Consider the following 26,960-nt stretch of genomic DNA (forward strand, 5'->3'; position numbering starts at 1 on the left):
GACAAGAAAATTAATAACTCATTACGTTGTAAATGATTGAAAGTCAATGTTTTATATAATACTGATGTACATGATTTAACATGACAGGAAAAAAGTATCTTACACATGGACAATTTTCTTTTTCTTTTTCTTTTTTACAACATACTCCATAGTGCAGTGGTTCTCAAAGTGGGCTCCGGGGACCCCCTTGGGTCTTTTGTTTTCACTATGATTCCATCCATAAGTAACACAGTGACAGTATGTATGTCTATTTTGGTCATGGATTTCATGCACTTTCTGTAATAAAACATCTAAAGGCATAAGTCTCATCAGATGTGGGTCTCTGGTCTAATTTGTGTCAGTTTGGGGGTCTTTGATGTGAAAACGTTTGAGAACCACTGCCATAGTGCAGCCAGTTTGAAGAACACTTTTTATAAAGAAGAGATGAGTGACAGTATTTTCACATGAAGGGTGACAACATCTCCCAGGATAATTTTTATTTTATTTATTTTTTTTGTACTAAAAGAGTTGATTTTCAAAGTCAGCATCAGCAGTCAACTGGTACATTTAGCCAAATACTCTTTGACATCATTTAAAACCGATGAGGGACCTCATCACACGCAGGAGACAGACAAGCTTGTGAGGTATCGTTCATCTCTCTCTGCACACGACGCTCAAAATCCATCCGCAGCGTTTCTGATTAAAAGGAGAGCCGAAGCAACTCCTAACTGATTTGTCAAAGAATAGTAGTTTAATCTAATTAGTAGACTGCAAGTAAATTCAATACAACCAGTGTTATTTATATATAATTGTTGCATTTTCATTATGATCACTTTTTTTTTGTTGTTTTCACACAAGTTAGTGGCCATGATATTACTGGTTAGAAACATGGCATTAATGACCTGTATGTCCTATAGCCGGTGGTACTTACTAATAAAATTATCCATACTCATTCATGACAGAAAACATTTTTTTTTTGCATAATAAAGAACTTGGTAAAGATTTCTTTTAACACTTTCTTTGAAAGTTGCAGTCCACTTTCTGGTAAATGACTAAAACATCTCTTCCTTTACTCCATGACAGAACTGAACCCTGTGTAAGGTAATATTTAGGCTTATAAAGGTAACATTCACCCTCATGTCCCTTTTCCCCCCCCAACAGCAGAAACGTGTGCAACATTTCCATCCAAGGGGAACATCAAATCAAGCAGTCACATTTGGTTGACGAACCAGTCCATGACATCATGTTGAGAGGTTTTTCTTTTTTGTTAAAAAAAAAAACAAACCTCAAATTCTTTTCCACATGGCTTAAAAAGTCCACAGAGATCAGAAAGCATCTTGGTAAAAACCCTCCTTGGTTGTTGTAGTGGTAGTACAGTGGTTGGGTTTCTGCGCTGTCTTCTTGGCAGGAGCAGATAATAAGTCCAGCTCCCACTTCTATGGCTTGTTTCCAATATACGTGGTTGTTGGTTGCAGTTGAAATACAGTCAGACATGTGGTAGCAGGGAGGGTGGTGGGGTGGGGGGGATGCATGAGGCACTCAGCGTTATTCAAAAGGTGTAGTGAGAGTTTTCCTAGTATTAAGTACAAAGACTAACATCATTGATTGACTTTCGAAGTGGAGGTCAAGCACAGACGTGTAACATGAACAGTCTCACGCCTGCTGTAGTGACAAAGCATTTTCCAGTTTTTTAATCCTTAAAGGTAAAAGATGCTAAAGCAATGACATCTTTTCTAGATCAAACAACAGCATCATCCAAATATTTTGTTCATGTCAAGAAATTCTTTGCTGCTTCACCACAAGTGAGGCAGATCTTAAGATTTTTCAGATATACCATAAAAACCAGTCATCGTGTCTCTCGGGTGACTGCAGTGTCTTTAAGTGGGGAGAAATGGAAAGAGGTCGACGCGATGTTCCTCGAAATGGGACGTAATGTAATCAACACAGGAACACTTTTAGGTGAGCCACTCCTCCTTCATGGAGGTCGAACACAAGACATTGATTCATCTTCCATTTAGAAAAGATGCGTCATGTTCGGCAAAACATTTTAAGACTCATCCAATATCAGCTGAAAGTTGCTTGGATAATGGAGTCTTAGCTCGAAAGTGTATTAACAACGCATCGCTCGGTTTCACTCCAGTGAGTCAACCCACGTGTCTAATGGCTTGCATTGCATCTGTATTGCTTTCCAGTTCACTTAAAATGGGAGTGTTAGATCCATGAATGATTCTGTTAAGCCTGAGAAACAGAGATCTAGCCACTGTTTATCTGTATTTCATCGAGTTAAATACATAACAAATCGGATTTTGGGAGTGGCAAAGGGAGATGCTAAAAATTAGATTGTGCTGCAAAAACAGCATGCAAAAACAGCATCCCCTTTTGGGCTGCAGTAGAGCATCCAGTTTTAAAAAGAGACCAAAGGAGAGTTTTGTAGGTCCTTTGTGATTCCTCCTTTGTTTTGTTGATGCCCCTCAGATGTGACGGTCCAGGTACGCAGAGGCTCCTCCTGTGCAGATTGTCCTTTTGCAACTGCGTTAGGAGAGCTCAAAGCCTGTGTTCATACTTATAGCGTAGCGCAGCTTGTCACGCAAGATGCTCTTCTTGCTGTAGTTGGGCAGCTTGAGCAGGTTGAAGCATGTAGATGAAGTGGGAAGTCGACCGCCAGGCTCCTTCTTGCGGATAGTGAAAAAGCCTCTGAGGACACTGCCGAGGGTGTCTCCGGTGTCCTAGTTACAGGAAATAGAAAATTTAATACAGACCATCAGTGCAATAAGCAGCATCAGTTTTCTCCCTTTTCTTTTTGTTCTTACCTGATCATCTGAAACTTCCACACAACGGATGGAGAAAGGTGGTTTGAGGTAGGCGAAACCTAGGAGAGGAGGCCTGGAGCAGCTGGTAACAAACTGTAAAGGTACATGAAAATACAAAAGATTGTTAAACCACATTTGGGTTAGAAATTAAAAGCTTTTGGGAGTGAGGGCGACAAATATAAGAGAGTTTACTTTAAGGAACATAGCTCTCTCTTCAGCATTGAAGTCACTGGACAGGATGTCCCACAGCCAGATGATGACACGATGGCTGCTGTGAAATCCTCCGTAGTAGACCGTGTGTTTCCTGAGAAAGAGAAAGAGAAAGAGAAAGGCAACATTAATGAGCATCTTCAATTAATCTGTCTATATATGCAGGAAGTGTAGATGAAATTACCAAATTTGACAGGTATATATCAACAAAACATTTTAGAAACTATATTTTAAACCCCAAAATCAGTATTAGAGACATGATGGAAGACGTTGCACATACTTGAGGTCATCTAAGTCAATCTCAGCATTGTCTCCTGAGACAAGACGCTGAACCTCAGGCGTGGAGAACATGTGCAACCACTCTGGGTTGATGATGCTGCGGAAGCCCCGAATGAAAGCTGCTGTTTGCTCCTTAATCTGTGTGTGCATCCGGAAGTGAGCCATGAGGTGGATGTAGCTGATCCTGCGGGGATTAGTGGAGGCGAGGTCAGAGGATGATTTTAACTACAATCAACAACTACCCTTTTTTTTTTCAAACTGGATATGAATTTACATACTTGTTTTCATTGGTGACAGGCATGGTCTTCCCTCCAGGTATCAGCTCATGACAGACTAGCTGTGAGGGAACATACAAGGTATCTTAAAATCACAGAGAAATTTTAATCACTGCATTATATTTTCCATGTCCTCCATCCTTACCTGCCCCATAACATCTTCATCATAGGATAACGTCAGTCCTAGATCCCCTACATCTCCATCATATCGCTGAAAAACAAATATAAAACATCCATCAGTTATTAGAAATTGAACTGCAACGTGGGAAAAATAATAATAAAAACAGTCCAAGGGTAATTTTCAGCAACCTTAATGGAAGTGAGGTTTTTGTAAAACTCAGAATCCAGCGAGGGCAGCTCATCGATGGAGCTGTAGAAAGTGCTGTGGTGGTGACCCAAGACTTGACTGAGGAAGAAGGAGGCGAAAGGGACGTCCACAACAATGCCCTGAACACACACAGAAGTCATAAAGACACAAGATTTCAGATTTTAACAGTGTTCAGAGTGAGAGTGACCAATGAGAGCATTTCTTCAAAGAATGCAAACAATACCTCATATATAGCTTTCCCGAGCATCTTCCCCACAAACTCGAAAAGCTGCAAATGGTTCTCATGGATGTAGGATGTAGGTGAAGGATACAGCCTTTCATTTCCACTTGTAGTCTGTGGAAAAGACATACATGATACAGAAAAAGTATGGTCAGTGTGAACAGCAGAGGTGTGGCGTTTTTTTTAATAAAATGGCACACCATTATCCTGATTTACCTTGAACAGGTTGAGGGCAGGATTGAACACTTTCTTAATGATCTCCTCTAGAAACTCTTTAAAGACGCCATCCTGATCGATACCGGCCTCGTCCACTCCCAGGTCATTGACAAACTTCACACGAATGACGCCTTTTATAGAATTCACTGGTAAGCGGCGGAGCTGGTCATATCCATCCTTAGAAGGTGAAGATGCAAGCATTATTGTGGAACAACTCACATAATGTAATACTTTAATATTTTACTATCATTAAAAAAATCCACCAGAGCACTTGACTCCATACCTCCAACATCCGTGAGCGACGAATGGTAATATGGGTGACGTGTGGCGAAGCAGAGCTCGTTTCTACCAATCCTAGATTTTCTTTTTCCTTTGTCACAATGTTCCTGAACAGCAGCACCCTCTGAAATGAGCAGGAAAATAATCAGAAGACTGAAAATAATAATAACTCTTTGGTTTCAATGAAAGGATTCTTTGCTCACGTTTTTATGAGGAATAACATGCGGGATGTACTGCAGTAACAGCTGGGCTCTTTTCTTGCCTTTCTCCAGCTCTTGGAACAATAAGCTGGGCTTCAGGTCCCTGAATACAACAACAGGAAGATTTAAAGGTGAGCTTTACTACTTAATAACAAGGCAGTCAGAGTACTTATATCTTTAGGATATCAACAACTACTCAGAGTTTGGATTTACTTGCGTAACCAGTGGTCATCAGGGGTAAATCTTCGCCTGCAGTCCCGTTCGTAAAGCACCATCAACCAGCCGTGAACACTGTGGAATAACTCCAGTTTCTCTCCCTTTGCATTTTCTGTCAGACACAAATATTTGCTAAGTGAAATGGGACACAATACACTTTCTCTGACATGCAGGGAAGAAACACTCGTGTAATATGAGTTCAGTGTGGTCACACACTCACCTAAGATGCCATCCCATATCATTTTGTACACAAATGTGTTCAGAAATGATGAGATAGTGATGAGCTCTTCTATTTTGAAAGACGTCTGCTCTTCATAGACTTCAATGTCATCCAGAATTCTGCAATACATCAACAGTGTGTCATGAAAAAGTGCTGCTGCTGAGTGCACATTGCGTAACTTCTGCATGATACATTAAAAACCACTGCAATTACGTGATGAGGTGCCGTGAACAGTCACAGAAGAGCATGAGCATAGCCAGGAGCTGCTTGGACTCTTCGGTGTCATTGTTGAGACACTCCATGAAGAGTTTGAGGCCTCCCTGAGGACCGAGCTCACAGATGAAAGCCCACAGCTTGGGCAGGAGATCATCCAGATGTGTCAGACCTGCAGACAAAAGAGAACATACAGCGTCAAATTCAGCAATGAATCTTCCAGGATTTGTTTCCATAATATGATTGCGTAAGATTAGCAAACTTTGGCACTGACCGGTGAGTATCTGGAGTCGTATTTGTGTCAGTGTAGACAGAGCACCCTGATAGAGCACACAGATGCTGCACACCTTCTGAACTTCAGCTGAGTCGACTCGCTTTCCCCCGACTGGCTTCAAGATATTTCGTACAGAAGCGGACTTCTGAAATGCTCGCTTGAAGAGGTCTGTCAAAACACAGACACAAAGTAGCAGAAGTTTTATTGTTTTAGGTAAAGAGCTACTCAAGAGCCTTCAAATATTTTACAGATGTTAACACATGTAACACATTATATTCATTAATTAAACTGATAAAAAAAGTTTAGATTTATAACTCACTTTTAACTGGTAGATTGTTTTGTGACGTGCTAGGTTGTGGGGGTGAGGGAGCGGGCTCCTGACTCTCCAGCTTTTTGGAGAGAACGTCACTAAAGAGCGTCCGAATGATGGAAACACCCCACAGGTACTGAAGCTGTTTAGTGACCAGCGGCATTGATTCATTCAGACTACGGAGCACAGGAGACAGAGGGGACAAAGGGGAGATAAAGTCAGACCAAGGCAAAGTGAGAAACTGCAAAATGTGATTTAAAAAGCATAAAACATAAAGAAAACTTAGTATACAGTCTACACAGGTGGCATGTTTTTTTGTCATTAATAATGAGTGTTTTATGTGTGCACTATCAGAGAAATTACAACAAGGGCTCCCACATTTCCTTTGTTTGTATATGTTGGTATGGTAAATTTTCAGGGGAAACTCATTCAAGTAAACAGCATCTCTTTCACTCACCCATAGTCTACAGTCTGGGAGAACCAGCCCAAGACAGGGTGCCAGTGGGTGAGGTTGGACTTCTTTTGGGATACATATCTCTGGCAGTAGGACAGCATGTCAGTCAGGTCCTTGACAAAATGATTGGCCTCCTCTTCTAGGACTTTCACATTAAGGTAGCCCAAGTGAGTCAGGTTGCCTGAAACACATGAGAAAGACAGAGGACATAATGATTCACTCATCCATATACAACTGCATCAGCTCTATTAAAGTGCAAGCTCATGTCAAATACTATACCAAGTAAGCAGAGTGTGTGGCTGCCCTCGAGACACACACAGATGTCTAAACAATGCTCCTCGTGACTGAGAAACAGAATGAACTTTCGGAGCAGGTCATGTGTCTGGATCAATGCCATACACTGTCAAAAGAGAGCAGATATTAAAATTTTAAAAAATTCAACTATGCTAAAATAACAAGTTGTATGTGACTGAGATTTTACCTCTGGAGTAAGCACACTGAGGTGGGATACGACTGCTGGAACCGACATGATGTGAATGAGGAATGATCTCAGCAGGTTATCAGAGAAGTGAGCAGCAATGACTGGCCTGAGAAATATATTAGATTGAGTTCAAGGGGTGGTGAATGAGCAAATAAAAACATATAGAGCAAAACAATTGAAGTATAGTACAACTGATATCATTCTTTTTTTTAGACAGAAGTTAACCTTAAGTTAATCACCTTAATGACAAAGTGAAGATAGCTGTGAGACTGCCTTTGGAGAGAGACGGTTTAGAACGAGCCAAGCCATTGGTCAGCAAGATCTAAACAAGAAAAACAAAAATGACACAGGAGTTTTAATAACATGACAGCCAGCAGAGAAGAAGAAAACAGGTGTCACCATCGATTATTACATCTACAATTAAGAAAGTGTTAGCTGTAATACAGAACCTGCAGTATCGAATAGAATCCCTTTAGATTGAGATGACCCATGATATTCTCACAAATCCTCATCAAAGCAGGTCTGAGAGCTTCACCTAAAATATAAAATAACAAGGGGGAAATATTGTGTTTTTCTTTGCAAAAACCATGTCCTGCAATGACAAAAGATGCATTTACAATAACACCTTCCACTCGGCACAAGACTCACCCTTCCCTCTGACTATCCGCCATGTCAAAGTGTCTGTGAAGGTCACCAGCATGGTGAGGTACAGCGTTACCAATTTGTTGTCCTGAAGGATGTCAGGCTGCAAATCAGAAAATAGACAGTGATATGTACAATTTATCTAACGCAATGAATGTCAAAACACATTTCCCAGCTTCAAAACAAGACTAACCTTTAAATTTTTCAGTAACTGACAGCAGGTCCACAGCACATCTTTTATCTGTTTAAGCCAGGGAATGGTGAGGTCCTTGGAGAGAGCCAACGACACATACCAGACCTGAGAGCCACAACAGAGGACAGTCACTGACACACAAATCTCATATTAAAAAATGTTTGGTATGTTGGAAGGTATGAACGTATGTACTCACTTTAGGTTCATTTTCAGCCTCCATGCTGGCAAGAATAGCCCGACAGAGCTTCTCAAACCTCTGTGTGATACACAAAATCAGAGTCACTTAAATCCAACAGCCTGAGACAAGTTCTTTACACAACCTCCAATGAGAGCAAGTACAAAAAAACAACTAACTTGTACTATTTCTCTACTAATAAATGCGCAAAACTGGCGACTCACCGTCTTGTCCTCCTGGCAATAAATGAATAGTAATTTCCGGGCAATTTTGAAAATTGAAAGTGCATTTCTTTTTGATGTCCCACTTTCAGAGGCTTGAAAATAGTCATCAACCTCTTTCCTGGTGAGACACAGAAAGAAAACATGGAGACACAGTTACACAAACTAAAAAAATAAAGCTGGATAGTAAATGAATTGATGAGTAATTAACCATTTTCCACAAACACACTGAACTCTTGCAACAATCAAAGGTGATTGGTGATTGTGCAAGGGAGAAAAAAAAAGGTATTGGAGACCACCTTATTTGCTTCTGGAGTCTGCAGCGACAGAGAAATCTCCTGACCAGGGCTTGGATGTTGATTGCTGCTCTCTCCTTCTCCTTCAACCCCTTCCTCTCCTCCCTGGCCTGCCTGGCTTTGTCCAGGAACTCTGACTTGGAGCTTTGAGGTACACTAAACATTGTGTACCCTGGGAAAAGAAGAATTTAAACCACTTTACTACTGTGTTATAGAATGTAAACGTACACATTTGATAGGGGTCTAATTAGAGCGATTATTTTTTACTTTATGAGGGATTGTAACAATGATAACACAGCAATCCTCACAGCAACTTACCTGCGATATTCCTCGAGTGAAAGATGTAGTCTGGGCCTGGAGGCTCACCTGGCGCTATACCTCCACAGTCATGTCTTTAAGGTGAAGACTAACTTGCCATTTCTCTGGATCAGCGGGCGATCACAGTAAAGATGGAGCTGGGATAGTTAGCACACAGGGCTAGTTCACCGCAACTCGGCTGGACACTGTCTCAGGAAGGATCTTGTCACGTTGATTCAGCGATGTTTATCATCATCGCGGGGTTAGGTTTGGTCCTCTGCCAATGACAACCTCAAAAACAAGGGGAACATACCGTTTCGAAATGTAAACAATGAGAGAAGATCCGCACACAGACTGCAGCCATTAATCCCCTGTGTCGCATTAAATGAGTCCGGGTAGTGTTTGTCTTCACCAAGAAATCATTATATGAAAGTTTTTGATGATAGAATTTCTCTAATACCCCAAAATTACCTCTGATCACGGTGTTAAGAGAGGAACTTTGTATTTCTGGTGGTGGATAAAGCTTTCGTCCAGTGTGTTGGGTGGGTGGAGGGGAGGGGGCTGTTATCACGGTTACTCCTTCAGCAGCGGAAATGTGCAGGCTAAAGGCTAATGTAATTAAAGCCATTTTCTATAATATAATGATTAAACACAGAAAGGCACAAAGTGGGGTGGAGTTGGGTGCTGTACTGATATGTATACCTCATTTCTTTGGCTTCCAACGCTCAGCTTTCAACATTTAAACAAAATAATGTTGACTGTCCCTTTAAACGGAGCACAGGAAAATGACGTAATTTTAATAACTGCGCAGCAGTTGCACCGGAAGGAAGTGGGTGTTAGCTGACGGACGTTAGCAAGCTACAATTACGAAGTCTGCTGCGTTTTCTATGGTAAATATGATTATGTTTTATTAAAAGCCTATTACTAACACCTTGCTAACGTTATGTGGAGATAGTTTTTTAATAGTCAATGTCATAATATGTGTATATTTTGACAGATGTATGATAATATAAGTAACTTTAGTAAATGCTAGCTAGCTCGTTAGCCTTTCCAGCTAAAATCAAATTACCAGCTACTTTATTGGATTGAGGGATCAAGTTCAACGTTTTATTTTATACGGAGAAAAGAATACTAGCTAATGATCAGTCGTATACGTTTAATAAATCTCATAAATAGTGTTTTTGAAAAGGATGCCGTGTGGCATTGTCTTTGAATTGTCTCTGATTCAACTTCTTTATCGTTTTAAATGATGATATCATGGTAACGTGAACAGATGTACTAAGTAAATCAGAACATTCACGCTTAAAACTGGACAAAAAGTAAAAAAAAACAGGGAAGGACTACAAAATATTATCTGAAACAAACGAGTGTAGAACCTGAGCAGACCGAGTAGAGGATTTTTTGTTTCTCATTGACATGTTTTAAATGAGATGTCAATACAGGGGAAGAAGTTCTGTCTGCGTTTTGTGTTTTATTACATGCTTTAACATGTAACAAATTAATTATATACTGTGTATATATATTAAATCATACTTAAGTTAAAGAACATACGTATTAGCAGCAGAATGTACCTAAAGTATTAAAGTAAAAATGCTTTTTTCATCCCTCTGACTCATATATTGTCATATATGACATCATTAGTTATAAATACTGAAGCATCAGCGTGTTACTGTTGTAGCTGCTGGAGGTGGAGCTAGTTTGACCCACTTTATACAGTTAGCTGGTTTAGGCCAGTGGTTCCCAACCTAGGGGTCAGGCCCTCTAAAGGGCCACCAGATCAATTTGAGGGGTTGTGAGATGATTAGTGGGAGTAGAAAGAAGAAAAAACAAAGTTCTGATGCACAAATCTGTTTTCAGTTTTGGACTTTTCTTTAATCTTTGATTTTTGGTGAAATATTGGATAATTTGAACATTTACTGAAATGAAACCATGTGAGAAGTTTAGAGGAAAAATTTACTATTTGGTGGAGCTGTTAACAAGTCATAGACATCTGAAATGTGACCTCGACTACACACTGTTTTTTGTGAAACATCAAAAGCCAAAAAGTTTGGAAACCACTGGTTTCATCTTTAATAATGCTTTTGTGTTTTTTCTTATTCTGTTCCAGGAAGAGATGTCAGGAGAGAGTGTTGTGAGCTCGGCAGTGCCGGCAGCTACAACCCGGACCACATCCTTCAAGGGTTCCAGCCCCAGCTCCAAATATGTCAAGTTAAATGTGGGTGGGGCACTTTACTACACTACAATGCAAACACTAACCAAACAGGATACAATGCTCAAAGCCATGTTCAGTGGCAGGATGGAGGTCCTCACAGACAGTGAAGGTGAGCTGCTGGTGAAAGCTTTTGTCCTGGTCTGCCCTGTACTAGCTGTGACTGTGAGGTATCACTAACTAATGAATCACTGCTAATATCCATAGGTTGGATTTTGATTGATCGTTGTGGGAAACATTTTGGAACAATCCTGAACTACCTTAGAGACGGTGCAGTGCCGCTCCCAGACAGCCGACGAGAAACAGAGGAGCTGCTTGCTGAGGCCAAGTATTACCTTGTCCAAGGCCTAGCTGATGAATGCACAGCTGCCTTGCAGGTACCGTCATCATCATCATCATCATCATCATCATCATCATCATCATCATAATCAAAGGGCTGTCCAATAGGCAGGGAATTATATCAATGCTAAATCTACCATATCATCAGAATTTTCACTGATTACTATGTCAGATTTCTTTGAAATAAATTCTTAAATATTAAACCTTTATTTCACCTTAAAATTTATATTTTTACTCTTTTATTTTAAGCAGACTGGCCGATACATTTCAGACTTTTTTCAATTAGATATTTCCCACCTTGTTTAATATTGAGAGATTTCATTATTTTTATTTTCATATATTTTTTTACTTAAATCTTTTATATTTTGAATATTTAAAATGACTTATTGGATAAGATGTGCAAAAGTGTGGGTGAAAATTAGATACAGTTTATTGCTGTTTTTTAACTACTACAAGAAACATAAAATCTGTGTGAAAATCATTTTAAATCTGCTCTTTTTAAAACAATCTCACCATTTTTTGGTGACAGTAACTAAAACAACGAGCCTTTAGGTATTGAAGGGGTGGGGCGTTGCACATCCTGTATTATGTTTGCTCCTGTATTCCACCAGGTGGCGTCCTACCTCTTATACATGTTACAGATTTTGCAGATTAAACTTGGAAAAAATTAAAATGGAAAAAAAATTCCTTTGTCCTTCAGAACAAAGAAACGTATGAACCCCTTTGTAAAGTGCCTCTGATGACATCGTCTAAGGAAGAGCAGAAGCTTATTGCAACTTCGAATAAGGTTTGTTATGTTGTTTTTTTAACATGTGTTACATTCCATTGTTCAATATCAAGAGAAATTTGGAGATTTTTATTTTAATCTACAAAATCCTTTGTCTTCACAGCCTACTGTCAAACTGCTGTATAACAGAAGCAACAATAAGTATTCATATACCAGGTAAAGTCCTTTTCAATTAGCAGCTAGCGTGTCAATTTAAACATGTAGCATAATATGGTGAAATCATGCAAGTTGTCTCAATAAATGGCCTTCCTGTTACTTTTTTCTCCCCTCAGCAATTCTGATGACAACATGCTGAAAAATATAGAGCTGTTCGACAAGCTCTCATTGCGGTTCAACGGTCGTGTACTGTTCATCAAAGATGTGATTGGAGATGAGATCTGTTGTTGGTCATTTTATGGCCAGGGTCGTAAGATTGCTGAAGTATGCTGCACCTCCATTGTTTATGCCACTGAAAAAAAGCAGACCAAGGTAAATATGTCTCTACTTTACAGAGTTCTTTGCTGTTGTGTAGAGCTGTATTGTTTAAATCTCTCTAATATCTCGTGAACCACTCTACATACTAGGTGGAATTCCCTGAGGCACGGATCTATGAAGAGACCCTGAACATCCTCCTGTACGAGTCCCATGATGGGAGGGGTCCAGACAATGCCCTGTTGGAGGCAACAGGGGGTGCCGCAGGACGGTCCCACCATCTGGATGAGGATGAGGAGCGGGAACGGATTGAACGAGTTCGTAGGATTCACATCAAACGCCCCGATGACCGCACACACCACCACCAGTGACCTTCCTCCCTCGACCCGTCAGCCTGTGTCTCTGACCCCAGACAGTCTTTGCACCACGCTCGTGCCTTACAATACCCAGCGCCTCTCCGTCTCACTTCCACTCTTATTTTACCAGCTTTCTCCAGGAGACTACTATGAGACGAGTGTCATACAACAGTGTGTAGTGGTGAAGTGATTTTGTGTGTGTTTGTCTGTGCACTTGTCATCTCTGTTGTGTGGTCTGACAGGCTGTAGTGTTTCCTTCTATGTTTGTTAGTCTTAATAACTTCTATCACTGTTTTCTGCTGGCATGCAGAAGCCCATAATCACATATGTTTGCGCTCAGCAGTGCAGGTGACCACAGTCTAATCTGAGTGTATGAAGAAGAAGAGTATTGTCTGTATGAATATGTTATATGGAGTTCTAACTACATTACATCCAGGAGAGCAAGAATTATATGACTTAAGCAGCTAAAAATTTCTGTACATAATTTTTGCTTCTCCTTACTGTGGCTCTGACGGGTCCATTGTGAGGTTATCAGTGGATGAACCAGGTGTTATACATGATGGGGCCACATGGTGGCACTGTTTTATTCCTAAAAGATATTACCAAGGCTGTTGTGAAGCCAGCAGATAATAGAAATTAAACCTTTTTAAAATTTTAACCATTTTTGATACACTTCACAGGTGGAAGCAACATTTCAAAGTAGTGCTTCTGCCATATTTAGTTTTAACATTTATTCAGTTTCCCTTCACTCCACAAAATAATCATTTTCTATGGAGGGAACTTGAGCTGTGACCTGAGGTGTTAAATGTACTTGGGTGATTGAATGATGGATGCCGAGGTTGAAGTGAATGACTGTAACCAGAGATCTCTCCTGGCAGGAAGGGAATCCTGTCTACAAGCTTTTAACAGGGAGAGAAATTAGACCTGTCCTTCATCGCTACATTCATCAAAGAATGTACTGTTTGCACACAATAGGTTTGAGTTGATATGTTTAACAATCACAGTATTTGTAGGCCTGTTGTACAGAAGTGAACATATATGTATGTTTTATATTTATACATACTTTATCACAAATAAATTTCTACAAACATTGTTCTGTTCTGTTTTTATTTTATTTGTTCTAATTGTCAGTGAACTTTACAAAAGTATGATACATATGGCTTCTTTCTTTAGAAATCAGATTTACACATTCTTTGAAGCAGTTTAAGCAACATTAGGTGTTTTTAAATAGTCCAATGTCAGCTATTGCTATTTACTGTAGTACTGGACACAGTAGATACACATAATGATGTTAAAAACTTAAACTTCTCATTTGTTTTTTAATATTCTGTGATGGAAAAGTGTATTTGATCATTGACTAGTATGTATAGATGAAAAAAGTTACTGTACAACAAAACAAGCTCATCCAGGGCTGCTAAAGAGCTTCTGTTTCTGGTCAGCTGTGTATCCTGTGGCCATGCTGATCCTCCACTTAGGGGTCCCTTGATGAAATATGCAGGTGCTTCTTAAGTGTCTTCTCAGCCCTACACTTTACCGTGTCCGAGCCCGAGTGGCGACCTGCAGCGACAAAACAGCCTGATTCACCTTGTATTGTGTTGTCTGCTGACACATTTTAAATTATAGTATCAAATAGCGTCATTAAGCACATTCTTCATCATAACAGCACTCAACTCACCACCATGAGGTGTCCGTTCTTGGCCTTGTATACCATTGGCTCCTGACCAATGCTGAAGTCCACGGCACTCTCTTTCCCTGCCTGGATTTCAATCTTGATGCTAAGAATTGATGCAAACATGCAGCGTTTTAGATCAGAGCACACATTTTAAGTCTACAGTTCTTAGTCACAGACTCACCTGCCCTGAACCACTTTGATCGCATTCTGTTTGTTCACAATGACGCTGAGTTTGGTCAAAAACTCAAACAGGTGGTCACACTGCATCACCAGATCCCCCTGAAACAACCACAGAATATATACAACCAGACATATAGACCGTATATTTTTAAAAATGCCATTTCACATTTGTAGGAACTTGTGCCTTTTCCTTTTATTATTATACAAAGAAACTTGTGGCTGAAAAGAGTTCTGTGTAAATAATCTTTATGGTTTAATTTGACAATTCACTCAATATTTTCTTTACATTAATTCTTCTGAACATTGATCTCTTATTCATAGAACCTGAACATCATAAACTTTCATTAAAGGTTTGATTTGTTCCAACACAACTAATCATTTCCATTTAAAAACTTTCCCACTGTCATATTTGTCATATTATACTGTTTATCCAGGTACCTTCTGTTTAGGGTCCTCACATGTTATGTGGAACACAATGGTGCCATCTGTCAAGTTACTGACCGAAATACCTGAAATGAGTCAAATTACAGACTTTTAGCTCAATTTGGGAACATCTGTGATGGCAGGTGACGTGTCTAATATCATACTGTGCTGACCCTTGAGAGAGGTGTACAACACTCTCTGTTTGATCTTTGCTTCCTCTATCAGGTAGGCAGCCGTCTGGGTGAGAACGAGCTGTCGCGGCCTCGGTTTGAAACCATTCCTGTCATATTTAATCACCGGGACGCTGTACTGCAGAAACACAGAATACAGCACAGTGAGTTGTTTCATGTGATGCTAATTTCCTCAAGGTCTATAATGACACTTTATTACCTTGATCTGCTCGTTGCGAATCATCTGCAGGACCCTCATGTTTATGTCTTGTTCACCTAAAGACATTAATCAATGTAAAAATGGATTGTTCAAAAGAAAAGCGTGTGTAAATGTATCTGATGCTCACTGATTCTGGTGTCCACAAAAGGTTGAGCGACACTTTGTGGATAGCTGTCCTTTTTCCCCTTGAAGATGGAGCTGGTAATAAACTTCAATTGAAGCTGGAAGGAGCAAAAACACGTGAAGTTAAGAAAAGTAAAAAAGAAAATATGATGATAAACTTTGACCTACGTGTCACCTGTGCTTTCTTTTGGGGTGTGATTCCTCTCACATACTTCCGCACCATAAGACGGTAGTAAAGCTTACGCAGTATTTCTGATGTCTGGGGAAGAACAAAAACATGAAATTATATGTTTATTTTAACTTTTGTGCAATGAAATCAATGGATGTTTGTACCTCTATCAGCACATGTGGTGGAGTTAGCCAGGTGGTTTTGTCCAAAACTGTTTTTGGCAGATTGAGTTTAAGCCTGTTCAGGAAATTCTGTCTCACAAAGGCCAGATACTCTGAGTTATCTGCGCTTTTCGCTTGCCCTCTGGTCATGTAGCCTTTGATAAATCTGAAATAAGTTGTAAAATATTATATTAGTTAAAGTTAAAAGTGGCGCTGAGAGGAGCTGTGTAATGATGAGTATGAGTTTCATCTTCTGTCTTACTTCTTGATGACTTTCACCGCCCAGGCTCTCCTATCTCTCTCCTTCCTAGCCTGCACTCCTCTCCAGCAGGTTTCAATCTTAGTGGCTGAGGGTGTCAAAAAAATCATACAAGTTGTGTCATTTTCCTTTTTCTCCCAAAACAACAGCACTGATTTACATTATACAATGAAATATAACATTTACCAGCTTCTTTCTGTTTTCTGAATTCTCCCTTTGCCTTGTATCCTTTGTATTTGGCCTGAAGTCTTGTTGCTGAAATTTTAACACATGCTGTTAAATCACTGTGCAACTATTTATGACTAAAAACTATTAGATTTGCACTCACCCAGTTCATGTTTACATTTCTCATAAGCATCCTCTGTGGCGTAAAGTGTCCTCGGATGACGGATGAATATTTTGGTTCTGTAGAACAAAAAATAAAGTAAAAATGTGCTCCCAGCTTATAGCGTATTTGCTCAGTTGAATGAAGGAAGACCTGTCCTCACCGTCCCATTTTATACTCATCTGGAAAGTAGCCCAGATGTTGAACCAGCACTTCAACTCCATCAGCAGGCTCTCCTCTCCAGTGTGGCCAGGTGGCTGGACACAGAGGTTTATATCTGTAAGATGCAGCAAAGCATGTTTTAAAAAGGAGCCCCTCAACTGAGATTTTTAAATTAAAGAGTCAAGCATAAAGTTCGAGCTCTGTGGCCCTTCACACCTCTTTAAAAAGACCTCATATTTGCGTCTGTAAGCAAAACCAGCACGTCTGACTCTGAGGTGCTCCATCAGGCCCAGATACTTCACCTGGTGCCTGATCAGTGCTTCATCAAATTGCCCTGTGTGTGTGTGTGAATGAGAGAGACAACGAAAGAGCATTTAGTCAGGTTCAAATATCTTCACCCTGTTAACAAAAAGCCCTTCTATTTATTAAAGTACCTGGCTGCTTGGACTCATTGGATTTAAGACAGCGTATGTACCAGGCCTCTTTAGCCACAAGGATCTCTGTCAGCTTCAGCAGGCTGCTCTTAAACTGGGTCGCCACCTACAGACAAAACAAGAGGGTCATAATCCCCAACAGTTCATCTGTCAGATACATATGGTTTAATGATGGGGAAAAACTTACTTGACTTTATCTCAGTGGCCAAAGAGAAGGATGATCTTACATATGATTTGTAACTCTGAGCCATTACACAGTACTACTGATAACATGTAATCAGATTTTGTTGGTGATACAGTTGAAGAATATGAAGAAATTAAATATGAGCACTCACTGTTTCTGGTCGTCGCCTGCTGTCTGGATCCACGCAGGAGAAGCATTCTCTGACTATGGCGTTTTTAGACTGACACATCAGCTGTGAGAAGGTGGGATAACACAAGATGTTGCTTAAACCTAAATTTCAAGTATCCTGCATTCACTTCTTGTATTATTTTCAACAGTGGTTCCCAAACTGGGGGTTGAGGCTACTTGGGAAGTCGCAGAGCCACTGGGGTAACTGGTTTAACTAATAACAATGTGAATTGCTACAATCAATAAAATATCAATTAACAGTTTGCAACTGACTCAGACCTCTGCTATGAGGCTGTTATCCCAAAAATAGAAGAGAGACATTACATTGGCTCCCTGAAACTGTTAGCAGTGGTGGAGAGTAACTAAGTACGTTTTACGTTTAAGTACAGTATTTAAGTACTGTACTTAAATACAATTAGGGGGTACTTGTACTTTACTTGAGTATTTCCATTTTATGCTACTTTATACTTCCACTCCACTACATTTCAGGGGGAAATATTGTACTTTCTATTCCACTACATTTATTTGACAGCTTTAGTTACTTTTCAGATGAATATTTGACACAATGGATAATATAACAAGCTTTTAAAATACAGCATTGTTAAAGATGAAACCAGTGGTTTCCAACCTTTTTGGCTTTTGACTTCTTACAAAAAGCAGTGTGTAGTCGGGGTCACATTTCAGATGTCTATGAGTTAACAGCTCCACCAAATAGTGATTTTTACCTCTAAACTTCTCACATTGTTTCATTTCAATAAATGTTCGAATGATCCAATATTTCACCAAAAATCTAAGATCAGAGAAAAAGTCCAAAAACTGAAAACAGATTTGTGTATCAGAACTTTGTTTTTACTTCTTTCCTCTCCCATTAATCATCTCACGACCCCTCAAATTTATCTGGTGACCCTTTGGAGGGGCCCGATTCCTAGGTTGGGAACCACTGGACTAAACTAACTAACTGTATATAAAGACGTTAAAACTAGCTCCACCTCCAGCAGCTACAACAGTAACATGCTGCTTACACACTGATACTTCAGTATTAATAATCTAATGATGTCATATATAGTAATATATCAGTCAGAGGGACCAAACCACTACTTTTACTGCAATACTTACTATTGTATAGTATAGTATTACATACTAACTACATCAAGCTGCTAATACTTATGTAATTTTACTTAAGTAGGATTTCATGCAGGACTTTTACTTGTAGTGGAGTATTTTTACGTTGCTGTATTGGTACTTTTACTGAAGTAAAGGAAAATGGGTGTTTTTTTGTTTGTTTGTTTGTTTGTTTGTTTGTTTGTTTTATCATCAGTGTTATTAGCGTCACCTGTGCTGTTTCTGCTATGACAAGTTAAAATGTGAAAAATAAAGAAAAGGAAAATAAAGGAAGAAGATGATGCCATCAGGCTGTCAAGAACATTTTTGGAAACCAAGTTTGAGAACCACTGATTTACAGGAAGTCTACATTGTTAATAATTGAGGTAATAACTTTATAAAGTGTACATTTGCAGACTTACATCTTTTATGTTTCTATATAACAGGTCGTTATTTTTGTCCAGAAAACCTAGAATGTCAGAGAAAGAAAACAAAAAACAAAGAAACATTAGGAGGCTGTTTGTCAGTTGAAAACAACCATGTTTAGATGTTTAAGGGCCAAGTAACAGAGCCTGAGATTGTAGTTTCTTTTACCCACAACACAGTAGGTGACCTCCCCAGCATAATGCAGCAGACGAAAATCTCCCCTCTCCAGAGTCTTACGTGTCATTTTGTCAGCCAGTTTGTGCCTGCAGTCAAAGAGGTGGAGAGAGACAGAGGGATGAAGAGTGAGAGGCTTTATGGACGAATCCTAATCCTCCGTCTCTATCGGCTCACTGTCGGCTCACTCGAAAGCCTCCACTCAGCAGAGCGTCGATGAATGGAGTTAGAGTCCAAGCTTTGAATTGCAACGTATCACAGAGATGCAGTTTGTAATTAATTAAAAGAACTGGTTAATTACCAAATGTGCTGCTCCAAAACACTGATGATGTAAACTTGAACATGATTGGAAAACCCAGATGTAAAAGTGTCCCATTGTCATATTGTCAGTTTCTTCACTTCTAAACCTACTAAACATCTTTTTAGAGAAAGTTTTAACCTCCCTACTTGTGACATATTCTATAAGTGTGTGCGCAAGGTCAGGTTTTAACTCACGTGACAAAGTGAGGGTGATTTCCCATCTTGTCTTCCAGTCTCTCCAGGAAGGTTAGATCTGTGGCGTCTCCCGGCCTGAGACACTCCTCATCCTGCAAGATCATCATTAGCACATCAGTGTTGTTCATTTCATAAACTTCTGACCTGACTTTAATGCATATTTCAACAAGTACACACCAGTATTGATATGATCCCTCTGTGTTTCTCCTCAACGAGGTCGCAGATTATCTTGTTGTTGAAGAACTGCACAGGCTCCCACTGGGGAAAAACGTGATGGAACAGATTGTGAATGGGACTCAATTCAACGCCAATCAGTGTAAACATAATATAGTTTTTGTTTCAGGTTGACAGGATTACCTCAATATCCTCTGCTTCATATTCTTCCTGCTCGGCCTTAAGTGTCAGCTGGATAAAAAGCTGCTGCAGTTTCTCATTGCAGTAGTTTATACAGAACTGCTCAAAACTAAGCGGGGAGAGAGTGATCACATCAACAACAACAGCCTAAGCTCAGTAACAACAATCAAGCAGTTTTCCCAAAGAGTATCAAAGAAAACTTCAGCTTATTATTGGCTAAAAAGTCTCTAAAACAGCCTTCAACAGGGTATCAACCATAATGTGCCGAACTGTAAGAAATGGCAAAGATTAGACTACCTACCTGTTTACATAAAAAACCTCAAAGCCATATATGTCCAAAAGCCCTATCACAGTCTTCCTTGAATGGTCCTGGCAGAAAAAAACAAACGAGAGTGTAAACTCCATACATAGTCATTCTTACTGCCTGAGATTTGTCAATTCATCACACAGTCTTCTCCTCACCTTGTTCTCCATGGACTCGTTGATCCTGCTGACCAGCCAGGTGAAGGTGTGCCCATACATGGCTTTGGCCAGTGCATCTCTGGCATAGATGGCATGATCGATTGTGAACGGACTGAAGACCTTTACAATGAGACAAATTAATAGTTACATGGCATGTTTGAATAGAAAAACAACTTGAGACCATTTAAACATGCTCGCACCTGATCTTTTTTGGCTTCTATCTTTCTGTATGTTAGTCCCTCTTGAAGACTGTGAGCATCAACTCCAAGTAGCTGCAGGGAAAAATAGCATTAATTAAGTTTCTTCTTTGTCTTCCTGTAATAATCCTGAATATCTTTAGGTTATTTTCTTACATTTGAGACCCAGCGCAACTCTGCGTTGTTGTTCAAGGTGGCATGGCCTTTACTGTCAGGGTCAAACTGGACATTTCCTAAGTGGAGAACGCTTGCAATGATCCCGAACAAGTGCTGCACAGAATGAATGTCTGTCAAGCAAAAGTAGCAGGCAAGAGTGACTGCTTTAAATCAGAGTATCAGCAACATCGTCCAACTTACATTAGTGTTAATCTCATTGATGTTGATGACTTGCAGTGCGTTTTTGACAGTCTTCCAGTCATTTTTGTCATTAATAGAAGGCACAATGGCACACTCTCCCTGTCAAAGAGAGTCAACACAGTGACAGATTGTAAGTGTAGTACTGTCTACATATAAAATGTAATTCCTAACACAGTCACCGAGTTGCACAGACTTGCGTTAGATAGTTGTAATGCTGGCAGTCTCTTTCCAGGCCCAGCTGGTGCAGCAGGTCCTCATCCCCTCCCTCCACCAGCTGGTAGAAGATGTGGAAGTTTCTCTCCCCGTGATTCTGATGCACAACCCTCGACTTCTCCAGCAGGTAGTTCAGGATATGTCCTCCAACAGCATCCCCCTATGAGCATCATGATCCTAAAGACAGCAGCTCTACAACCTCCAGAAAGAACATAGCCTATGGTCCAATGGCCATATTTTAAAAATCTTCCTCTTGAAAGTTATTTTGTAGATGTAAGAGAGGAAAGTTGATATTTTTTTCTTTGAAGTGAAGTTTGTCAATTTGTCCTTTTTTTAACTCTAAGGGATTCAAATTGATTTAGCCCTTTTAAACTTTTTTTTTTTTTTACAATTATATAGGTTTTTTGAACATATCAATAGTTTTACTTTGTGTGTCATATAATTAAAACATTATCTTGTCATTTTATTTAGAGTATGTCCTGTTTGTATATTCACTTTAATATGCTAATGTAAAAACTAGATTTGAAGATAGAATTTTAATAGCACATCTGTGAATATGGCTCCTAATCCTTACCTCACTGTCAAACTGAATGTCCATATACTTCCCAAACCGACTCGAGTTGTCATTTTTCAGTGTTTTAGCGTTCCCAAAAGCCTGCAGGGAAACACAAGCATATCATGCAGAGTAATTAATGTCAGCATGACCTGAATTTTGTTATGTCATTACAATGATATAACATTAAGTAACCATCATACCTCTAGGACAGGGTTGGACATGAGCATTTTGTCCCTGACAGTGTTAAGTAGAGTGGTGCTCGGACAGCTGACAGCATAATACTGCAGAATCTTCTTGGAGGCCTCCGTCTTCCCCGCACCGCTCTCACCAGAGATGAGGATGAAGTGATTGTTTAACTCTGTCAGCATGGTGTGGTAGGCGTTGTCTGCCAAGGCGTAGCTGTAGAGGTGCACAACATTTCACAGGTGAACCTAAAAACACTGGACTAACAGTTACTTCAAGTTACTTTCAGGAGCTTGTCAGTGTGTGCTTGCAGACATAGGCTATTTACTCACATGTGTGGTGGAAGCTCAAAAAAGTTGACACCCATGTATAGATCCATCTGTTTCTTATTGTAGATATCCAGATCTTTGTAGGGGTTGACTGACACTATCGAAGTGCCAATGTAGGTCTAAAACAGTGAGTTAAAACATATTAGATTCATTGTAAAGTGTGTACATACATCAGTTGCAGGGTTCAAAGTCCTGGACTTACATAGATGAGATCCTTGCTGAAGCGTTTCTTGAGGTTGCTGAGGAAGGCCGGCTCTGTGGTTTCATCCAGGAGGACAAAGTCCTGAATGCCAACCCGGTCCCTGGCAGTCAGGGCACCCTCCATGTCCAGCTGACCCTGTGCAACAAGTTTCATCAACCATTATAAAGGAAATATATAAAAGTATTAAGAGCAATGGGAAAACTCTTAAAAGTTTAAGTTATACCAAATCCCAGGAGTTCTACACAATAATCTAGATATATCTATATTTCTCAAACATATTACCTAATAAATAGTACTTTGCAGTCAAAAACAGAAGTTTTTAGAGTAAAAAAATTTTTTATTCAACTTCAAGTTCAACTTTTGAGGAAGCAACATCTGCCAAAATAACAGTAACAAGTGTAACATACGTTGCATGTATAACAATGATATTCAAAATTCTCAACCATGTATTTTAACTCATGCAGCTGGATGAATGACTGTTTGAATAAATGGCTCCGTGGGGGAGGAAGGAACTGAAAAAAGCACCAGAAAAAGCACAAACATGGTCCCCGTTAGTTCTATTGAAATAAGAGGTCTAGAGGTCCTATGTGGCTTTGAAGCAAAGCTCTGTGATTGTGCAGACGAACAGACAGAAGCTAATGATCGCTACACAGCACACAGGGACCTTGGCTGGCAGCCCATAGTTCACTAGAGCTGACGCACCAACCAAACACAACACACTGTGCAAATGGACTTGGGGGAGCCCAAAACAGCGGCACATTTAAGAAGCATAGTGGGAAAAATTCCACCGATCTGTTTTGCATTCTCAGCACCAACACTTAGACCAAAGGTTTTCACAGCTTTTGTTGGTTTTGTATTTTTTCTCCCCTCTCCTTTGGAAGCAGAAGTCCTTTGATTCTCAATTCTCTCTGTAAAAACATTAAAAAAAGATAATCCATTGGATCTAATTGACACAAAGCCCTCCGTCCCTCCTCCTCCCCTGCCTCTATCCTCCGCCTATGGCCCTCATTTCTTCTGAGAAAGGCCAAGTGTTTTTGTCCTGTAAATACCACGGAGCAGAGACAAAAAAGACGTCTTTAAAATGCAGTCTACAATCCATTACACATATTCCCCCTGCATATCCATTCAGTAATTATTCATTAGAAAACATTTAACGTCACAGTGAATTTCACACTAGGCAGTCGAAACACAATAGAGGAGATTTGGCCTATTTTGGGGTGAGGAGTTGGGGAGGGGGTTGGCTGTACAGAGGAAGGGTGAAGGCGAAAGAGGGGGGTGAGGAGGGGAGCAGTATTTGTCTGATCTGAGAACCTCTGAAACGGGGCCGTCTTGAGACAACGGGACAGACTAAATAGTGCAGTAACGGTCTGTGCCCCGCTGCTTGCTGTGACACTCATTTAGTGTGCCCCGAGGACGAACAATAGAGGCTTGTTCTAAGCAATCCTGTGCTGTAATTTGGACTTCATTACTTTGCTCACACGGGGCCCCATGGACGGATAGAGGAGGCTAGTCAGATGAGAGTGTTTTTTTCCACCTGTCAGCCCCGCACCCCCGAATGCTCTCACCCTTCTCCTCAACAATACCACTCACCCCGTGTCCCCACCAATAACCCTCACCCGACCCCCTTCCCATAGCCGCCCCCCCACCACCCCCACCCACTTTAAGCCAATGAGACAGGTGAACAATATCAATGAAGGAACCCTTTTTGGGATGTCAGAATCAATCTGGCAAAGTGATGGTAGTGGTGCTGGTGTGGGGTATCTGTGACACCCCCCTTTCTTCATGGGAACAAACTTCTCTCAGGGCAGCGCAAGCAGACAATATGCTGGGACAGCGTGACTTAGGGATCTGCCATACAGTGTTACAAGTAATAACACGGACAGATAAGCTCCTGTCAAGAGGAGGATTCGTGAATTCAGTGGTCATAATGATGCTAATGTTTTAGGTTTTCATCCAGAGCAAGAACAAAATCTAAAGGGTTGTTGTGCTCTGAATGTTGTTTGCTTTAGTGTCCTGCAGGTATTTTTTTCCAATCACACTATGTTAGAAAAGCTTAACATTAAAAGGGGCGAGGACAAGAAAGTCTGAGTATAGAAAGAACTCCCCCTCATGCCTGTTATTTGTAGCTTTATATACAAACAAGATTGTAATTCTAATTATAATTAAACAGCCGACAGCTTGATCTGATGCACAGCGGAAAGAATGATTATGTAATGAATCCACTTGAGCCATTGTCAGATCAGGTGAATTGCCTCGCTACCTCAGAGTCACAACCAATTGTATTTTAATTAAGAGATGGTCCCTCATCTTGGTCTAGAGTGTCAGTGTTGCCTGAGACTGAGTGACCTCATCTGTGCAAGAAGCAGAAGTAGCCTTTAGGGGAGAGAAGGAGGGTGGGAGGGAGGGAGGGGGAGACAGAGCAATTTACCAACCAAGTAACAGAAAAGTTTATCTCCCTCTTTAGGGGGATTCTGCCTGATTATCTGGTTTTTGGTAATATCTCCACTTGACCCCAAAGGTCTTCATATCTTGCAACAAACAAATGGTTCTGTGTAGCTTCTACTGACCAAAGCCATTTCCAAGAAGCAGCTTAAGGCTAAGACAGTATGTAATCTTAGCCTGTAGACAACAATGGGACTCATATCATCTTAGTCTTAAAATGGGAACACTGGGAAACATAAGAGAACATTCACACTGAACTGTCAAGCTTTAAAACCCTTTGACAGCATCTATAATACCCAAACTGCACTTTGAAATGCAATAAAACTACAAGGCTGTTCACAAAGAGAATCACATGACAATAAAAAAAAAACCCTCAAACCTGCATTTTTGAAGTTGTATCCGTCTGTTCAAACTGGCAAAAGTTTCCTTGTCTCCAGAGAAGTTAGACAGGAGTAACGTGTCCTCCTGTGTCTGCTTGCACGCAGACAATCAGTGAACCTGTAAGCACTGGAGGCTTGACAGTTAGTTGGCAAAAGTCCAGCCTGTGTAATACTAATAAAAAACACATTTACTGTCCTCTCCTGAGGTTTGTCTAGCAGCTCATTAATCCTGTAATGCAGGTGTTGGTGATGCTGCATGGAGGCCTGGGCACATATATGCTCCTCCACACCATCCTGACCCAGACTCGGGACACTGTGGGCCAGGTGCTTAATCATTCATGTCGTGGGAGGTGAAGGGACAGAGAGATCTTATTCAGTTCTTACCTGGGTATCTACTGCTCTGCTGAGTGTAACATAACAATACAGAAACAAGATCCAAACCACACCAAACCAACTGTCCCCCTTTCGCTCTCTTCTTCTCCTCCACTTTAAGCTCCATTACATCTCTACTAACAGCAAAAAAAAGTCTCCTTATCCCTGCTGGCAGAGTCTAGGTCTGGTTACTGATCTTTGATTAGATGGATACATTACAGCGTATTCACTAACTGCTTTATTGCTCAGCATAACAGAGTTGTTCAAGGGAGCAGCGTTGTTTAGAAAGGCAGTCTGAGCTGCCAATGTTCAGTCCTTGTGTAAAATGCGACTGGGTTGATGCCCAAATGCAATTACCTCATTTTTTGCTTGAGTGAGAACAATTATCAGACAACAGCACATTCAATTCAAGTTCCTACAACAGCATTTAAATGCCAGAGTCTATAATTGGCCTTCAACTTTAATTGTATCGTACTCAGGGAAAATTTCTCATTAAAATATTATTATAAAATGTAATATAATTGTGTGAATATATACAGTACCAGTCAAAAGTGTGGACTGTGTGTTTCAACTGGTAATGTATATGTGGTATTAACAGTCACACTGCTAACATGGTGATGTTATGATGTATAATGTTTACCATGTTCAGCATCTTAGTTTAGCATGTTAGCATGCTAACATTTGCTAATTGGCACTAAACACAAAGGACAGCTGAGACAGTGAATGTGAATGTAATTAGTTTTTTACATATCTAGTCATGAACCAAAGTAAATTTATCAAATAAAACAAATTTTATTATCAGACGATGACTAGATGAAAAAAGTCAGACAATCATGAAAGTCAGTATGTGTTTAGCCCATCAAACGGTTTAAATATTCATAACGACTCAGCTTTTGATGAGTATCCCCTGAATGTGATGACACATTCCAGATTTTATGTTGTCACTTGAAATACGCATGTTTCAAATATTTTTTTTAAATGTTTTATGCATGTTTATATACTTTCTTCTGTGTGCTTAAGTCTTTATTTTATTGTCCCTCAGGGACAATAAATTTTAATTTGAAAGTTTCAGTTATGGGATTCATCCTCTGGGGAACATGAAAGTCTCTAGAAAATCTCATGGCATGGACCAAAGTAACCAACTGATCAAACAATACTACCCTCCCTATAGAGCTAT

The 26,960-nt window shown here is 40.1% G+C and overlaps 3 protein-coding genes across 3 annotated transcripts; 1 reads left to right on the top strand and 2 right to left on the bottom strand.

Moving 5' to 3' along the window:
- Nucleotides 1-113: 113 nt before the first annotated feature.
- ube3b (ubiquitin protein ligase E3B) lies at nt 114-9,362 on the bottom strand. The gene is made up of 28 exons (XM_042420568.1): nt 9,260-9,362; nt 8,810-9,079; nt 8,495-8,663; nt 8,199-8,316; nt 7,996-8,055; nt 7,800-7,904; nt 7,613-7,709; nt 7,414-7,499; nt 7,204-7,286; nt 6,965-7,070; nt 6,763-6,883; nt 6,487-6,664; nt 6,039-6,205; nt 5,720-5,887; nt 5,446-5,617; nt 5,233-5,351; nt 5,010-5,124; nt 4,800-4,899; nt 4,601-4,720; nt 4,318-4,494; nt 4,105-4,215; nt 3,863-4,000; nt 3,699-3,764; nt 3,557-3,615; nt 3,280-3,462; nt 2,982-3,093; nt 2,790-2,882; nt 114-2,705 (listed from the first exon to the last, which is right to left on the bottom strand). The coding sequence occupies exons 3-28, from the start codon at nt 8,653-8,655 to the stop codon at nt 2,514-2,516; spliced, it is 3,207 nt and encodes a 1,068-aa protein (XP_042276502.1). The 5' UTR covers nt 8,656-8,663; nt 8,810-9,079; nt 9,260-9,362; the 3' UTR covers nt 114-2,513.
- Nucleotides 9,363-9,576: 214 nt separating this feature from the next.
- On the top strand, nt 9,577-13,982 carry kctd10 (potassium channel tetramerization domain containing 10). The gene is made up of 7 exons (XM_042420574.1): nt 9,577-9,678; nt 10,896-11,109; nt 11,205-11,374; nt 12,037-12,123; nt 12,227-12,279; nt 12,396-12,591; nt 12,687-13,982. The coding sequence occupies exons 1-7, from the start codon at nt 9,676-9,678 to the stop codon at nt 12,903-12,905; spliced, it is 942 nt and encodes a 313-aa protein (XP_042276508.1). The 5' UTR covers nt 9,577-9,675; the 3' UTR covers nt 12,906-13,982.
- A 56-nt stretch (nt 13,983-14,038) lies between these two features.
- Nucleotides 14,039-25,645, bottom strand: myo1ha (myosin IHa). The gene is made up of 32 exons (XM_042421276.1): nt 25,411-25,645; nt 22,590-22,724; nt 22,391-22,506; nt 22,076-22,274; nt 21,894-21,974; nt 21,300-21,479; nt 21,107-21,205; nt 20,906-21,019; nt 20,753-20,824; nt 20,553-20,672; nt 20,392-20,459; nt 20,094-20,199; nt 19,914-19,994; nt 19,737-19,828; nt 19,236-19,330; nt 19,064-19,110; nt 17,524-17,604; nt 17,189-17,294; nt 16,971-17,088; nt 16,756-16,869; nt 16,596-16,672; nt 16,454-16,522; nt 16,271-16,355; nt 16,012-16,174; nt 15,854-15,937; nt 15,683-15,776; nt 15,556-15,611; nt 15,339-15,474; nt 15,181-15,251; nt 14,744-14,841; nt 14,566-14,665; nt 14,039-14,447 (listed from the first exon to the last, which is right to left on the bottom strand). Exons 1-32 carry the CDS (start codon nt 25,414-25,416, stop codon nt 14,421-14,423), a joined length of 3,090 nt encoding a protein of 1,029 aa, XP_042277210.1. The 5' UTR covers nt 25,417-25,645; the 3' UTR covers nt 14,039-14,420.
- Nucleotides 25,646-26,960: the final 1,315 nt, after the last annotated feature.

Source organism: Thunnus maccoyii, chromosome 9 (assembly GCF_910596095.1).
Source record: "Thunnus maccoyii chromosome 9, fThuMac1.1, whole genome shotgun sequence".
NCBI classification, from domain to species: domain Eukaryota; kingdom Metazoa; phylum Chordata; class Actinopteri; order Scombriformes; family Scombridae; genus Thunnus; species Thunnus maccoyii.

Excerpts from the sequence above, each read along its gene's own strand:
- myo1ha (XM_042421276.1), bottom strand. Across the intron at positions 21,975-22,075 it reads TGTCCAACCCTGTCCTAGAG|GCTTTTGGGAACGCTAAAAC; the intron begins GTATGATGGTTA and ends GTTTCCCTGCAG. Across the intron at positions 17,295-17,523 it reads GCAGGCGACGACCAGAAACA|GTGGCGACCCAGTTTAAGAG; the intron begins GTGAGTGCTCAT and ends TTTTGTCTGTAG.
- ube3b (XM_042420568.1), bottom strand. The coding sequence starts at position 8,655 with ATGTTTAGTGTACCTCAAAGCTCCAAGTCAGAGTTCCTGGACAAAGCC. Across the intron at positions 4,495-4,600 it reads GTCGCTCACGGATGTTGGAG|GATGGATATGACCAGCTCCG; the intron begins GTATGGAGTCAA and ends TCACCTTCTAAG. Across the intron at positions 2,883-2,981 it reads AGAGAGCTATGTTCCTTAAA|TTTGTTACCAGCTGCTCCAG; the intron begins GTAAACTCTCTT and ends GTACCTTTACAG.
- kctd10 (XM_042420574.1), top strand. Across the intron at positions 11,110-11,204 it reads GGTCCTCACAGACAGTGAAG|GTTGGATTTTGATTGATCGT; the intron begins GTGAGCTGCTGG and ends TAATATCCATAG. Across the intron at positions 12,124-12,226 it reads TTATTGCAACTTCGAATAAG|CCTACTGTCAAACTGCTGTA; the intron begins GTTTGTTATGTT and ends TTGTCTTCACAG.